The sequence below is a fragment of the Dromiciops gliroides genome, chromosome 1 (assembly GCF_019393635.1).
Source record: "Dromiciops gliroides isolate mDroGli1 chromosome 1, mDroGli1.pri, whole genome shotgun sequence".
Classification (NCBI taxonomy): Eukaryota; Metazoa; Chordata; class Mammalia; order Microbiotheria; family Microbiotheriidae; genus Dromiciops; species Dromiciops gliroides.
In genome coordinates, this window is record NC_057861.1 from 460,491,928 (window position 1) to 460,508,932 (window position 17,005).

The 17,005-nt window shown below is 38.8% G+C and overlaps 1 protein-coding gene across 4 annotated transcripts in view; it reads left to right on the forward strand.

Annotated features, from left to right (window-relative positions):
* The window catches only part of CAST (calpastatin), a 139,399-nt gene that overhangs the window by 95,429 nt on the left and 26,965 nt on the right, over nucleotides 1–17,005 (forward strand). For all 4 annotated transcript variants that reach the window (XM_043988186.1, XM_043988177.1, XM_043988170.1 and 1 more), the window contains 9 exons: nucleotides 3,208–3,276; nucleotides 5,235–5,333; nucleotides 8,334–8,414; nucleotides 8,640–8,678; nucleotides 9,640–9,729; nucleotides 9,846–9,938; nucleotides 12,732–12,842; nucleotides 14,288–14,371; nucleotides 15,353–15,400. In XM_043988186.1, coding sequence (XP_043844121.1) covers nucleotides 3,208–3,276; nucleotides 5,235–5,333; nucleotides 8,334–8,414; nucleotides 8,640–8,678; nucleotides 9,640–9,729; nucleotides 9,846–9,938; nucleotides 12,732–12,842; nucleotides 14,288–14,371; nucleotides 15,353–15,400 — 714 coding nt within the window. The remainder of the gene's footprint in view (nucleotides 1–3,207; nucleotides 3,277–5,234; nucleotides 5,334–8,333; nucleotides 8,415–8,639; nucleotides 8,679–9,639; nucleotides 9,730–9,845; nucleotides 9,939–12,731; nucleotides 12,843–14,287; nucleotides 14,372–15,352; nucleotides 15,401–17,005) is intronic.

Here is a 17,005-nt window from a genome sequence, read left to right on the forward strand (position 1 = left end):
CTAATAAGTTCTTCATATCTCTCTTGAAAGCCCTGATTTCAGAGCTACTCAAGGGGGCATTTACATAGCCTTTCTGCCCTCCCCCCAAAGGAACTTCTCGAAGGGGATAAACTCCAGAATGCTTTGGCTTAAAGGGGAGATTTAACTGGTCTTATATTAATTGCTGAACTTCCCTGCTGCACTCCTTCCCAGGAATTTCGGGATAAATTTGCCTTGGAGTCTCCTCTGAGTTTTTCTTATGAATTTCTTTTTCAATCAGCGCAGAGGGAAGGGGAGAGGGAACATAAGGGGGAGGGAGGGAAGAAAGAGGGTCCCACCCTTCAGACGGAGCTTCCTCCCCTTTCCTGTGAACTTCTGTTTCTCCTCCCTTTTTAACTACCATAATCTTAGTTCCTCTAGGCAGCCACAAAGCAGCATAAAGGCTTTCTTCCTGACTGTAATCTTTTTTTCCATTCACATAAATATTCAGCGCCTGGCAAATCCACATTTCCTCAGATCCAAACTCTGGCCAAATGACAGCAGGTCCCTGAATGGCTTGTCCTGCCCAGACCAGACAACAATACCTTATCATCTTTTCTTTATCAAATTCTGGTCCCATTAAGTCATCCCAATTTTCCAATTTATTGCCTAAGGGACTGTCCCAGGGTACCACCAGCAATCGGGCCTTAGATTTAGATTTTGCCTGTCCCATCTCTCTTGCCAGTATCTTGGGGTGTCAGCTTTTTGTTCTGAGCTCCACGCGTCGGGTCAGAGGCTGCCCCCTCACCTGATCAAAGACCTGACACCTCTCCTGGAGGTTCTTCCCTTTATGTGTCAGGGAAAAGGGATTTTGGGCAGGAGTACCAAATAAAAAAAAAAAAATCTCAATCGCTTCCCAAGGTTTCAGACCCAAGTTGTCGCATACACATTCAACATTGAGAACTGCTTACTTCCCTGGTACCGCTTTCAACTCACATCTCCCTCGTTGGAGGGGAATGACTGATTCACTCCGGAAGGCAGAGTCCTTAGTGGGGTCCCGCTCTTAGCAATAGGTCATCCAGGTATAGCGCCCCTGGCAGGATTCCAACCGGAAAGCCATATGAGTTCGGACCCCAGACTCAAATTCCTTCCCTCACACACACACATTCACCAAGAGATTTTGTTTTTTTTTCCCCTCCGGTCCCTGCTGCCAAAAGTTAACTCCCCTTTCTGGGACGTGGTCGGCCAACCAGGATCACCTCCAACCTGGCCCTACACACAGTACTTACGTGGCCCACCCAAGTCTTAGCCGAATCTTACCTGGCCCGAGCATTGGCGTCCTTCCTCTCTGTCCCTTAATCCGGATCCCAGCCGCCAGCTCACAAGCTACAGGAAAATCAGGAATGAAAAGGCTGCCTTCCAAAAGAGGCAGGGGGCCCCTTCCTTTTCTCCCGAGTTCCCAGACTGCTGGAGTAGGGCAAAGATCCCGGACGAGCCCCCAACTGAGTGGGTCGGGGAATTCGCCCGCCAATTCAATACTTGGGACTCAGGAAGAAAGGAGGCCAAAGCATATAGAACACATTTATTCTTTCAAAAGAAGGTGCCCATGCTATCAAGACATGAGACACCCCAAAGCAATAAGTCAAGCCATTTTTATACTTTTTTGCAAACAAGCACAGGATGTAATAATGAAGCTGAGACCAGATGGTTTGTGACACATCTTTCCCTCTCAGAGCAGAATCCCCTTGACCCCAGGGTCCCCACAATGGGGTATTCTTCTATTCTTTATTTGATTTCTTTGATTTCTCAACACAGCCGGTGATAAATTTTAAGCCTGTTATCCCTCTAAAATTAACATGGCTATAAAACAATGCTAAAACACCTGAGTGAGTCTTCCTGTTATTCGAGTTGACCATCTTCAGAGACAGGGGCCAAGGGAGGGGGGGATCAGTGGCAACTATGAGATCTGAACATAATCCTCTCAGGTTCTAGGTATCACATATTCAGAAAGATATAGATGAGCTGGACCATGTCCAGAAAAGTGTGAACAGGATTTTACCAGACTGGAGAAAATGCTATATAATAGTAAGTTGGAGAAACTAAGGATTGTTAGCCTGAATAAGAACATTCTAAAGCAGAGAGGGACTCACACAGCTGTCTTCAAGTATTTATGGCATCTTCATTTGAAAAAGGAACACTTGTTCTACTTGATTCTAAAGGGAAGAATTAAGAGTAATCAGTAGAAGCTGCCAAGGATTGTGGGTTTCTTTTGTTTTATTTTGGTTTGGCTTTTTTTGTTTTGTTTTGTTTTGTTTTGCTTTGCTTTGCTTTGCTTTGTGTAAGGAGAGATTTCCTAACAATTTAAGCCATCCAGAAGTTGACTGACTTCAGAAGTAGTGACTTCCTCTTCATTAGAGGTATTGAAGTGGACACTTGAATCATTCATTGGGGCTGTTATAGAGGGGGCTTGCAGGCAGGTACAAGATGGATTCTTGATTATATGAATTGTCATATTTAAAATAGTTAATACAGAATGTTCTAAAAGAAAACGCTGGACTCCTAATCTTGGATTAACTCTATTTAATGTTTAGCCATGGCTTGGCAATTTACCCACTAGATTATTTGAGGAACTACATTGCAAGTTAAACCTTTAATACAGTGAGAGGTAAAAATATGGATGTTCCATTTGTGGAAACAGAACAATACAGAGCAAAGGTGGAGTTTGGAGATAATTGACCCATCTCCAAAATTCTGAGGAAGAACTTGAACTTCTTGAAGTTCCAAATAGACAATTAACATACAAGTTTGTGATGGTGAGATTTGGGAAGGGTGGGAAGGAGGGAGAGGGAGTGGTTCTCTACTTGGCCCCAAATGAAGAAAATGCCACCCATTCATTTATATCCATAATAGATGGGCAGCCCACTTAGGATTGATTACAAAGTTTAAGTAGATTAGATTGTAAACCTGAAGAAAGCCAAAGTTGTTCACTGAAAATTAAACCTTAATTAAGAAGGGGAGGAAAGGCTGTGAATTCTTACCTGCCTTAGTTTATGAAAGAACTTCAGGGCAAGTCAATTTCTTACGTTGTTTAAAAGGGGGGAAAAGTAGGCTAAAATGAGATACTTTGGGTGATGTGAAGAATTGTACCACTTTATAACTGTAGGAGGCTGTTGCATTTTAAAACACTTAGAACAGATAAAGATATTTATTAATTTTAGCATGCTTCCATGGTTTTCCTTATTTTTCTAGAACAAAGAAAATAAATCCCTGCCTGTATCTGCACCAGTAAAAGCTGAATCCAGTACAACTTCTGAAAAGGTAGGACAATGGTAGATTCTTACATAAATCATTTATTTGTATTTGCCATAGTGTATTCCCAAATCTGATGGTATGATCTCTTTTTATAGGTCCTAGAAGTAAATATACTCTTTGGGGCATAATTAAGAACATCCAAGGATTTAACTAAAGGAAAGATCTTTGTAGCAAAATTACTGCTTTCAGGCCAATATATTAGTAAACTGAAATTGTTTGTGTTCTTTCTTAAATGATAAACATATCTGAAAGTCACTTCTTATTTTTTTATTAGATCTATAGTTTCATTGGTATAGAGAACTGGTAAATCATTAAGTGTAGGTATAGCTCCAATTTACCATGTATGCATATACATGGTACATACATATATAATAAGTATAGTAGGTACATATGTAGTTAATACATATACTATATATGGATATGATAAATTGGAGCTATACTTATATTTAACAATTATATATACATACATGTATATATTAAGTTAAAGCTAGATATACATTTATATATGCCTATATACCTACATATACAGTAAATATTATTATCCCATCCAATAGCTTAAAATCAAATTAAAATTTTCTTTCATAAAGCTAAACAAGATGAACATGTTGTCTCCCAACCCCCACCCCCACTCCTGTCATTAGACTGAGCTCCTTGGGTCTGATTCTTGCCTTACTTTGTCTCCCCAACACTTAGCAAGGTGTCTGCCACATAGGAGGTGCTTAAGTTGATGCTTTTTGACCTGACTAAGGAACTCCTACTATGGAAAGTCCCTTTACCAATGTATGGACTAGCACCTGCTTCAAAACATGGACTTTTAAAGATTGATGTCCCACTTCTGATACACACAGTTTATAACTCTGGGCAAGTCACTTAACCCTTCTGTAACTTAACTCCTGTAAGACTTTTCATGGGTCATATTTCATTTTTTTCACATTCAGAATCAAGCCTACTGAAGTCATGAGATGAATGGGACTTGGAGTCTAGAGAGTTTCAATCCCACGCCTTACATTTACTGACTGGGTGACCATGGGCAAGTCTCATTTAGTTTATTTGAGGCCAAGCTTTCTTGCCTATAAAACTAAGATGATGCCAGCTATACTCCCCACTTCACAGGGATGTTGTGAGGATCATGTGGAGATAATGCATGTAAAAGCTCTGTAAATGTAAGGTGCTCTGTAAGCATCAGCTAATAGCAGCCATCGTGGTAGGAGTAGTAACGGTATAACAATCACCAAATTTAAAATTTGGTTGGGACCTTCAGGGCTATGAAAATCCATGACATACCCAATAAGTAGTTGTCTAGCTTCTATTTGAATCCCTCCAAGGAGGGAGGGGGAGCTCACCCCTCTCAAGGTAGCCCATTCTACTTTTGGATGAATCTTACTGTTAGAAAGTTTTTCCTGAAATCAAACTTAATTTCGTCTCTTTGCAACTTCTTTTTATAAAGTTTTATTTATTTTATTTTAAATTTATGGAGTAAAACTAGCATTTGCATAGCATAATGTAATGGGTAAAATAATGTTATGGAAATGCTTGTTTTATTCTAATTCCTCTTCCCCATGACATCCCTTCAGATACTTGAAAACCTGCCCCCCCCATCCTCCAGATCTTCTTTTTTTCAGGTTAAATATGTCTAATTCTCTCAGTCAGTCCTCACATGTCATGGACTCAAGGTCCTTCACTATCATTCTGTGTGCCCATCTCTGTGATTCTCCTCTTGGAGACATCTTGGACAGCATGAAGAAGGATATACCTACTGGGAAGAACATGACAGTCCCACTATACTCCTCACCTCCAGTACTGTGTTCAGTAGTGAGACTTGAAGTATATGGTTCCACTGTGAAGTGTTGCATTGTTAAGGAACACTCATCGCTCAATTGTTTCCCTATGTTGTGGATCAAAATTCAGATATCCATCGATTTGCTCTCAAATGATGGTTACTGAATTATTTTCTTCTTTTTCAGAGTTCCTTAGATGATGCTTTAGATGATTTGGTAGACACATTAGGAGGACTCGAAGCAAAAGAACCTGAAGGTCCAGAATATACAGGACCTCCTGTTTCGGTACAGTATCTTCTATTCTTTGTGACCATGGGCAGGTCATTTAACCTCTCGGTGTCCAGGGCAGCTCTCTGAAACTCTAAACTGCAGACAAGTGTCTGGTCTGCATCAGCAAATGGAGATGTCATACGGGGGGTTCCCTACACTGATGAAATTACAGAACTGGTCCATATAATGTTATGATAAAACATTATATAAGTGTAAACTGAGGCTTATGGTACACTTTTCTCAAAACAGCTTATGAAGTGAGTGGTAGAAATAATATTATCCATAGGATACTGAGGCTCAGAGATAAAGTGATATACCAAAGGTCACAGAGCTAATGAATCAGGTAAATAAAGCATTTGGAGCCCAGTAAGCGGTAAAGGAATAGAGAACTACACTTTAAATCATGCCTCAGACACTGATTGTGACCCTAAACAGGTCATTTTAAGCTTTCTCAGCCTCAGTTTCTTCATCTGTATAATGGAGAAAATAATGGCCCTCAAATCATAGGCTTGCCATTGGATCAAATTAGATACAATACACAGAGCGCTTTGCAAACCTTAGTGTTATGTGGCAGTTAAGTGGAGTAGAGCTTTGGGCTTGGAGTCCAGAAGACCCAAGTTCAAATGTGTCCTCAGACATTGCCTAGGCATATGACCTAGACAAGTCTCTTGAACTCAGTCTCCCTCAGTTTCTTCAACTATAAATGGGAATAATGAATGCACCTACCTCGCAGGATTGTTTTGAAAACCAAATGAGATCATATTTGTAAAAAGCTCTTAGCACATGCCTGGCATATAGTAGGTATTATATTTACATAGCATTCACTTTTTCCCTTCCCCTTTCCTTCCCTTATGTAAGTGTTAGCTGTTAGCTACTTGGAACTTTAATTGGATTTTTCTGACTCCAAGTCTAGAATTTTTCTTCTATTGTGCCACAGATAAGAACATAGGTATTGGTTATTTGATTTTATGCAGAATGATGTCAGCAAATAAAACAACTTGTAATTATGAAGGAATGGAAAATACTCTACTCTTACTATTAAAACCACTCAATATATCCTTATTGATCCCCTTAACTATGCAAGATGCTGGGAAGGGAAAGGGCATGAGCATTTATATAGTGCCTACTGTGAACCAAGCACTGCTAAGGCCTTCACAAATATCATTTCAGTTGATCTCACAGTGCTATTTCCATCTTCATTTTAGAGTTAAGGAAACAGGGAGATAGAGGTGACATGACTTGCCCAGCGTCACACAACTTTTAAGTATTTGAGCTTGGATTTGAATTCAGGTCTTACTGACTCTAGTGGCAGTGCTCTATCTGCTGTACCATCTACCTTCCAGACTGCTTGGTGCTCACAGATAAGCATAATTTGGTTGGAGAAGCATTTGTACTATATGGAAGGAATTCTGTTAAGTTCCAGGGATGAAAAGACAAAACAAATATTTGTCATGTGTATCTTTAGTGCTTACAAAGCAGATGTTTGGAATAATCCTTTACTAGAACAGGATGAACTGTGATATCCTTCCTAACATCACAGTGGATGTGAGACCACTGTGGCTCATGGTCTTCTGTAAATCTGTGCCACCATGACATAATCCCATTCCCTCACTCATCCCTGGGCTTCCATGCCCTGGGTTGTAGTAGAGAGTACCAAAAGCCTGACTCAGTAGGGAGCAAGGAGGGACCATTAACATATTCATGGATAATGGTTTTGTTGATTGCAAAGTAAATCATTATTTTAAAAGTCTCTGTGCTTGCTCTGATTTGGGGTTTATTTTTTTTTTCATTTATTTACTAAGAACGAAAATACTTTTGTCAAATTAATTTTCTATACAGCTCACTCTGAAATGTTCATGGTAATGATGTTAAAATAGCATTAAAGTCCAAATAAGAATTTATATTTTTTAAGGATAGGGAGGAACATAGCGATTTTATATCTTATTTACTGCACAGTATAGTATTTTGACTATAAAAACATGATGCTTTTATGTATCTCATCTTAAAAATAGCCTTCACTGGAGCAGCTAGGTGGCGCACTAGATAAAGCACCGGCCCTGGATTCAGGAGGACCTGAGTTCAGGTCCGGCCTCAGACACTTGACACTTACTAGCTATGTGACGCTGGGCAAGTCACTTAACCCCCATTGCCCTCCAAAAAAACAGCCTTCATGGAAGATTATACTTCAGCCAGTGAGCTGAGTTTTTCTTCTAAGGAATAACAAGGTCACAGCATTTACAGGAACATAGTGTGATGAAGGAGCTTGGGTATGTCCAAGTGCCCAGACTGACTGACTATCTAAACTTCAGTTTGGAACCTTGGAAGGAACATAAGGCACATAGTAGGTGCTTAATAAATGCTTTTTGCCTTGACTATATTTTTCTAAGACTTTGGAATTCAAGGCAAAACACATTTATTTAAACACTTTCTATATAACATACTCTGATAGGACCTGGGGATACAAGGACAAAAACGACACAGTTCCTAATTTCATAGAGTTTATATTCTCCTGAACCACAGGATTATAGAATTTGTGGTCCTCACATTTATAAAACACATATTTATATGCATTTATGTATATATACACACATATAATTTAACTACATGAATATTCTATTAAAGAATTAGGTTGTATTCTCAGTACTTGGTACAGTGCCTAACATATAGTAAGTGCTTAATTAATGTTTATTGACTCAATTTTATGTAAATGTTCATTAATATTTCAGGGGGTGGGGAGAACGGGCATTTATTAGGGACCTGTTATGTGCCAGACAGTGTAATAAGGATTTTACTAATATAATCTTATTTGATCCTCATAACTTTTAGCTGGTTACATATGTCCTATGATTTGTCCAAATTTAATATAATTATTATTTAAAGTCTGTTTTCTATCTAGATTGTAGATAATCTTGCAGTAACTTCACATCTTAATAACATGTAGGGCTTCAGTTTCAGTAGGTTCCTTTATTGTTTTCAACTCATTAAATTATATCTCTGTTTTTCTAAATATTTCAGGAAACCCTTTATTCCACTTACATAGAGGAGTTGGGCAAAAGGGAAAGCACAATTCCACCAAAATACAGAAAGCTATTGGAAGTAAGTAGGGTGAACACAGAGGTGTATTTCATATTTCCTGGAGTTAGTGGGCATTAATGTTAAATTATTTTTTTTAATTTAGAAAGCATGGTTTGAAAAATGTAATACAAATCTTTATTCAACAGTAAATCCATTAGGTGCTGTATTTTGTTAAGTATTAACAGTCCCATTTTGGAATGGTATCGCCTTCTCATCGTCCCCAAATTAATGTTTGGTTTTTTTCAGAGTCATGAAGGAGCAGCCCCAAGTCCATCAGACTATGAGGTAAATTTAGATGATCACCTTGTAAATAATCAGAAAGGGAGAGAGGGAGGGAGGGAGGGAGTGACAGAAGAAGGAAGGAAGGAAAGAAAGGAGGGAGGGAGAAAATCTCAAACTTCTGAGGAATCTGACCCTTTCTACTCCCTGAGAAGGTGGTTCATTGATTTTCTGTATATTTCCCATGGGAAGAAAAACAGCATAAAAACTTATTGAGGTTATTGTGAGTCAGATGTCTGGAAGGAAAAGCTTCTTTAGAAAGATGAGAAATCTAAAGGAATAATTCAGTGCTTTAATACTATGGGTCATAGTAATTGCCCACTTACTTTTTTGACCAGCCTTTGCTGATCATGGGTTTTCTCTATACCTCTGTTATTTCTTGAAGGCAGGTCATCATTGGTGACCTGTGGTTGTCTGCTTACCACCCTTCATGCAGCAACACTGCGTTGTCCCTCCTGCTACTTACAATTTTAATTATTCTGAGATTATGGTGTTCCTCATAAGCCTCTTAAGAACACTGGGAGAATATTGGTGTTGAAAAGCTGAGCTTTTTTGATAGCAAGCAGCTCGATTCATTAAGAGCACAGTGTAATTTTCCAAATGAGACCTACCCATTTCTACTCTTCTTATTCAGTTCTGGGCCCAGGCCATTGTCAATCTCTAATACTTAAGGTATATATGATATTTAGAGGAGCCACCTGTCCAGATGCATAGCCTACTCTGGCCCTACAGAATATGTGAAAAAGTAGGGGAAGGCTCCAGCACTTGAGGGAAGGAACATACACATGGAGAATTTATGGTAGGATATGAGCATGATGGGTTAGTCGCATTTTTGCACCAGTGGATCAAATTGATTCCATCATTAATCCATTGTAGTATCAGCGCCTTGCTCTATGTGAAATAACCTGTCACTGAACTTGAATGCTTCATTTATGCTGCATGCCAATCATAGTGCCTTTTCATCTAGAAGCCAATGGGAGAGGATGAAGCCCTTGATTCCCTGTCGTCAGATTTCACTTGTAAATCTGCAGCTCCAGGGAAGGAAACAGATAAAGAGGTATTGTTCTCCATGGTACTTGACTTTTTATTTAATGCTTTGCAGTTCCGGTCAACAATATTAATGTTCAAAGTGTTCTGCATGTGGAAGTTTGGATTTTGGTCTTTATCTTTCAGAAAGCTTCAGAAGGAGAGGTTTTAAAAGCCGAATCAGTAAACCTCATCAAAAGTGCTATTCCTCCAGACGAGAAGAAACGGCGGATAGAAGAGGTACCAATACTTCTTCCTTAGGAAACTACCCAATTCTGTCTGAGAATAATCATTAGCTTTCCCATAACCTCCCTCAGCTAGACTAATATGAACAATATTCTATAAAGTATGACATGTCTATTCCCACTTGTGTGTTTGGGTGATTAAAACCAGTTGGAGCCATGTCTGTCTGTATCCAGCAAGAAGCAGCACAGTAAAGTAGAAAGAGCCCAAGGTCTGAGTCACAGGATGTGGGTTCAAATCCAGGCTTTCTTAGGTAGAATAGTTCTTTGTCATGTCATTTACTACAAAATTAGTAGACTTTAGCTAATTAGACTAAAAATTGAAAGGGAAGAAAATCTCATTACCAAAAAAAAAATGAACCAAGTAAAATTTTAATAAAGAAAAAATAAAGAGAATTATCATAAATGAGAAGTAAAAAAGAGATGAAGGATTATCTGCAAAACCATAAAATACCCAAATTAGCAGAATATGAAATAAAAATCTCTAATAATCCAGTTTCAGAAAATAAAAAATTAACCCAGACAAGATGGATTCATGATTCCATCAAACATTTAAATAATAATTTGTAGCCATACTACACAAATTGTTCTTAAAAATTGGGAAAGTCTCTTAGCTCCTCTATACTTCAGTTTCTCTATATGTAAAATGAAACTGGATTTAGATATTCTCTAAAGTTTCTTCCAGATCTAAATCCTACACACACACAAGTAGGCTTTACACATGCATAAGAGGAAGGACTTATGTCAACTTGTTGTTTATTTTGGGTCACATTGCAGGTGAAAATAAGACTGTTGAACTACTTCTTCCTGCCCTTCATTTTGTATTATAATATGATATGTAATCGCCTTCCCCCAAATCATCTTGCACTTATTTTGTTTATCCTTATTTATACCTATTTTGTTTGTGTATATACACACACACACACACACCCCTGTTATCTTCCCCCAATAATGTCTTTTAGGGAAGAAACTATTTTAAGCTTTTTACCTTTCTATCCCCAGTGCCTACCAGAGATCCTGGCACATACTGGACATTTAATAAATGCTTGTTCAATGAGTCACATTTTTGGTGTTCTGAGAGAGCTTGCCCATTCTCCTAGGAACCCCTCACTGTTGTGAAACAGGAGATATGAAAATCTTACTATGTTAAAAGCTGGGAGTAGCCTCAGAGATCGGCAGTCAGTCAAACAGCAACACTTTCTTTTTCATAATCCTAAATCAGCTTGACTCAAGGGGACATTGCAGTCCTGTTGAGCCCTTCTTCCCCTCTTAAAAACAACAAGACTATTCACTTCCTTCTCTCACAGCCTGTTTGTGCCTGAAGAGCACACCATGCGTGTCACATGTGGCAGCAGGCAGCAGCATGATGCCCTGGAGTCATTTGTCAGTGTTCTTGTCCAACTTCCCATAAGTTCCCCTGTAAAGGAAAGTTAGTTTGTTTTGTTTTTTTTTTAATCTGAATGGCTAGTGTGACAGTGATGGAACACCACACCCCTGCTAGGCAGTGTTCCAATAGCAACTGGGATGAAGCTGCCAACAGAAAATGAGTTGGCCTTTCTAAATAGCTCTGTTCAACTGGGGAAGCTATTTGGGCAGGTGAGGAAATTTTTCAGAAGACATTAAAACTGTGTCCCAGAGAAATGTTGTTAGGTGTTGTAAAGGTGTAGCAAAATAGCTGGTAAGCAGTGACAACTTGGAATTTGTAGGTTGGCAAAACAATTTAAGTTATGGAAAATAATAATTATTGAAAAATATTTTCAAGCTTCCTAAGGGAAAAGGAAATATCACCAACTGTTAGCACAAGCCAATTATAACTACTATCTCTAATGTCTTTTTCATGTTTTTCCACACATTACAGAATCATAGAATTTTAGTTGGGAGGGAAGAGAGCTCACTAGCCATTTAGTGCACTTCATACTGAAACTATAACTTGCTCCAGAAATGGGTATCCTGCCTCCTCCAAGGAGGAGGAGGAGGATCCCATTGCCTCCTGAGTCACCCCATTCTACTTTGTTATAGGAAGTTTTTCTTGACATCCAGCCTAGTCACCTTTTTGTAATGTCTCTCCATAGTTTCTTGATCTGTCAGGAGGGGCATGACAGCCTTAAGATAATTGAAAATATCTAAGTTCCTTCTTCTCCAGACCCCATTTCCTCCACCCAGTCTCATATATCATGGACTCCAGACCCTTCAGCATTTTAGATACATTTCTCTGGATAGTCTCTGGTTTATTAATGTCTTTCTTGAATTGTGGCCTCCAGAAACGAACACAGTACCCCAGATGTGGTCTGACCAAGGTAGATTATGAGACAATCACTGTCTAATTCCTGGAAGCTATGTCCTCCTTCCTGCAGCCCAATATTGAATTATCTTTTTTTTTTTTTCTGCTACATCACACTGCTGACTTACATTTAGCAGTTACAGTCAGTCCACTAAGCCTTTACACCATTCATTGTTTTGCTTAGTGTCCATTTGAATGTCCTTCTCTATGTCCCCTATCCCACAAAACAGTATGTTAAGGTTCATTCTACAGAAAATAGGGTCATAGATTTAGAACTGGGAAGGTCCTTAGGCATCATTTCATACAACCCCCTCATTTTACACAAAAATGAAAAAAAATTGAGGTTCAGAGAGGTGACAAGACTTACCTGAGATTACAGATATAGTAAATGGCAGAACATAGATAGGTTCCTCTGATAGCTAGCCCAGTGTTTTTTCCACTATGCTACAGTGGTTTGTAAACATTTGCTTATAAATTAAAGACTTCTTTTTTTTCTTCTTCTCAAACTAGTCTTATTCAGAGAAAGCCTCCACACAAGCTCTAGATGATCTTTCTGACATGCTTGGAAGCCCAGAACCTGAGCCTGAGATAGATACAAGTTCCTTAAAAGAAGTTGATGAGGTATTGTGCATGTCACTGTTTGACAATCTTGCATCGTTTTGCTTCTCTGAAGTCTTGCTTTAGCTTTTCTTTCGGCCAAGGTTAAAAGTGAGCTGGTAATGTTATCTTTCATTTCCTAATGGAGAGAGTTCAATTAAAAGAAAAGTAGAAACTTCTTGTCACTGTAGTCAGTAACTGTCAGTCAACAAGCCTATTGTTCCCTATTCTAAAAGATATCATCTGACCTTTTGGGAGAGGATGAGAAACATAAAATAATACTGGTGCATCTTACACAAGAATAGCCAGGTAAATAATAGCAGTGTGATATAATGGATTGTAATGGCCATAAATCAGTCTAGTAATGCAGAGGCTTATAAATTTAAATCTGGACTCATTTCACCATTAATCAGATTTTTTATATGTAAAAGTGAGGATATTATTTTCACTCTTGTCCATTTCACAAGTGGTTGTGTGGAATAAATGAGACAATAGAGAGGAAAAAATGTTTTAAAAGGTTGGCCTGAGGTAAGTGTTCTTTAAATCTAAGTGTTAAGGGAAGAATTAGAACAGATTAGGGCCAGGAAGTTACATCAGAGAAGTTCTCCTGTCTCTAATGCCTTTTCATGGAGCTTCATGAATCATTGAAAAGAATCAAAAGCCTCTCTATTAACTGGTCCTCATGAGGGGAAAAATATAATCTACATAACAAACAAATGCCCACCAAAATCACTTCTAAGGGCCATAGGACTTAGAGTTAGAAGGGGCCCTAGCCATCATCAGGTCATCTTTTAAAATGAGGAAAATGAGTTTCATGGGAAGTATCCATTTGAATTTCTGTAGCACTTTAAGGTTTTCACAGTTCTTTGCTCATAACAGTCCTGTGGTTGTATTATTACATTCATTTTTCGGAGGAGGGAAATGAGGATTCAGGAAGAGGTTAAGTTACTTGCCTGTGGTAACAGGATAGTAAGTATCTGATAGAGCTTTCAAGCCCAGGTCCCCCCACCCCTCATCAGCACTCTTTGTCCCTGGAGTCCCTGGAATCCCTGGAATCCCTGGAGCCGAATGAGGTTGATGGCTATATTAGTGGAGAGAAGGGGCTGGATGCAAAAGACGTTAAAGTCCTCTGAAAATATGTTCTCCTTAGATGCAAAGACTAAACAATAGGAATTCTCTGAAAAATTCAATACTCCTTTGGATAATTTAGGTGCATCTCAGACACTCACCTCCTCTAGGCACTGGGTATTCTGAACTAGAGGCTTAGTTTCATGAAAGTTGCTACCACTGTGGAATAGTTTTTCTTTCTTCTTTTATGTACTAATATAGAAATAGTCATGGAGTGCATGTAACTTCATTCAACTGATGCATGCTGAGTGCTTCATTTGCTTAGAATTTTCTTTTACAGAATAGGATTAAATGAGTAATATTAAAGTCATTGTACTGTTTGGTTTCTATTCTTTCATCAGACAAAATCCAGAGAAGAAAGACTGAAGAAGTGTGGTGAACGTGAAGATACCCTCCCAACTGACTACCAGTTAAAACCAGCAATGGTAATAGCATAGGGTACCATACACAATTAGATTCATGCCCCCAGTATTTGTGTGCTACCAAACACCTTGTCTCACAAAGATTCCCTATATGTTGGTTTTCAGGGAATATTAACAACTGCTCTTCAAGGTAATATGTCACCAGCCTTGCCAGCTTGATAGTATTCTGGGCATCAAGTACTGTCCTAAATTTGTGAATTGTTCCTTTTCTTCTTTGGAAGATCAGGTTCATTGGGTCATTGCACAACCTTGTTATGGTAGAGGATAGAATCACTGCTTTTGACATAGGGGGAAAGGCAATTCCCCATAGTTGATTTAAAATTTTCCCTTTGAAATAATACAAATAGATATTATATGGAAGATAAACACACTTGCTAAAGAATTTGCTTGCATTTTGTGTGAAGTTGGCACACCCATTTTATGGTAGAGTAATTAAAGCCAATATTGGTTTTATAAAACCAATAAAACTGAATGGCCTCAGTCCTTTCTCCTCATGCCTTCCCATTCTTCTCTTCTCCAGGCTTAACATTCCCATTTCCTTCAGCTAATCTACATATGACATAGATTCAAGGCCCTTCTCCATCCTATTTGCTTTCCTCTTCATATCCTCTTGTCTCTTGTCCACTCAATTGCTATTATAGCTGAACGTCCATACTAGCTTTTTAAATAGAGCCACTGCTTAATTTTTTAAAGGGGGGTTGGGGGAATGGTGGAACTTCTCTGCAGATAACTCTACTGATGGTATCTTTAGGATACCACCAGCCTGTACACAAGCTATATTTTGTTGCAAAGTCATAAACGTCCTCTTTTTTAATAGCTTCCCCTTATGCTGATCGATTTGAAATACAAATTACATGTGGTACAATAAAACCTGCTTCCACTCCCATCTATAATCTTGTTTCTAGCATTGAATTATCTAAGGGAGGTGGGATTGTCAGTATGATAATATAACAAAACAAAAACTATTTTCCATTTTATTTGCAGGATAAAGATGGGAAACCTCTATTGCCAAAGCCTGAAGAAAAACCTCAGGTTAGGAAATGAAATCTTTCAAACTGATATTTTCTTCTTTCCCAAAAGAAATGTTGAGTATAAGTTGAGAATTCCTGATACCCCAGGTATCGCCTATATACTTTGACATGTCACATTGATGTCACATTAATGTGACAACAGTGAAGGCAGCATTGGGGTAGGGATTTGCAGTTTCTCTTCTCATCTTTAAAGTGGAAACCTATCTGAGAGAACTTGGTTATATCGTTTTACCCAGAGTTTCATAACGTTTTATTTACCTTTTGTTTACATAATTATAGTCAATATGGTCAGATTAGGTTAACCCCATTTGACATCACTTTCACAGATATGTCCATATTACTTTGTATTCATATTTGTCATTTTGTGAAAATTGTATTCAGCCAGCCAAATTATTGAGCCCTAACCATGCACCAGCCACCATGCCAGGTGCCAGGGGGGTACAAAATCAAAAGTCCCTGCATACTCTTTTTTTTTTTTAAAGTGAGGCAATTGGGGTTAAGTGACTTACCCAGGGTCACACAGCTAGTAAGTGTTAAGTGTCCGAGGCCGGATTTGAACTCAGGTACTCCTGACTCCAGGGCCAGTGCTCTATCCACTGTGCCACCCAGCTGCCCCCCTGCATACTCTTAAGGATCTTATACTCTATCAGGAAGTACAAAATATGTACCAGGCAAATATTGAGTAATGGGTTAGACAGGGGTGGAAGGTGGGGGAATAGAAAGGCTTCATGTGAGAAATGGCACGTGTGCTGAGTTTTGAAGGGAGCTAGAAACCCTAAAAGATGGAGGTGAGACAAGGAGTACATTCCAGGCATCAGGGAAAGCCTATGTTAAGGCATGGAGCTGGGATATGGAATGTTGTCTATGAATAACAATAATTAGGACAAATGTATTTATGGTTAGAGTGTTGGACCTAGAGTCAGGAAGACTCAACTTCCTGAGTTCAAATCTAGCCTAATATACTTACTACCTGTGTGACCCTGGGCAAGTCACTTAAAGCTGTTTACATTAGTTTCCTCATCTGTAAAATAACGGAGAAGGAAATGACAAGTATCTTGGCCAAGAAAATCCCAAGTGGGGTCACAAAGAGTCGAACTTGACTGAACAACAACAAATTTGTTTCTAGAGGCAACTGGAAGCCACTAGAGTTTATGGAGTGGGGAGGAAAGTGGGGAGGTGGCATAGTCAGACCTGTGCTATTGGACTAGCATATCACAATTTGTGCAAATATTCCCCATTCATTGGACATGGAAGTTGTTTGCAGTTGTTCTTTTAATTACTCGAAATTTGAATATGAATATTTTTGCACAGATAGGTTTTTTCCCCCCCTTTCAATACCAAGCCCAGCAGCAGAATCACCGGATCAAAGAGTATGATTGCTTTTTCTTTAAACTCTGTTTTACTACCAGATTGGATCATAGATGGATGAGATGTTATCAATCATCTGACCCAGTTTTTCTTTTTTACAAATAAGAAAACTGAGATCCACAGGAGTTAAGATTCCTTGCTTAAGGTCACAGAGCTATTTAATGGTCTGATTCTAATAGGTCTTCTAAGAAAAAAAAAACCTAGGCAGAAAAGTCAACAGCTGACTTCTGTGAACTCT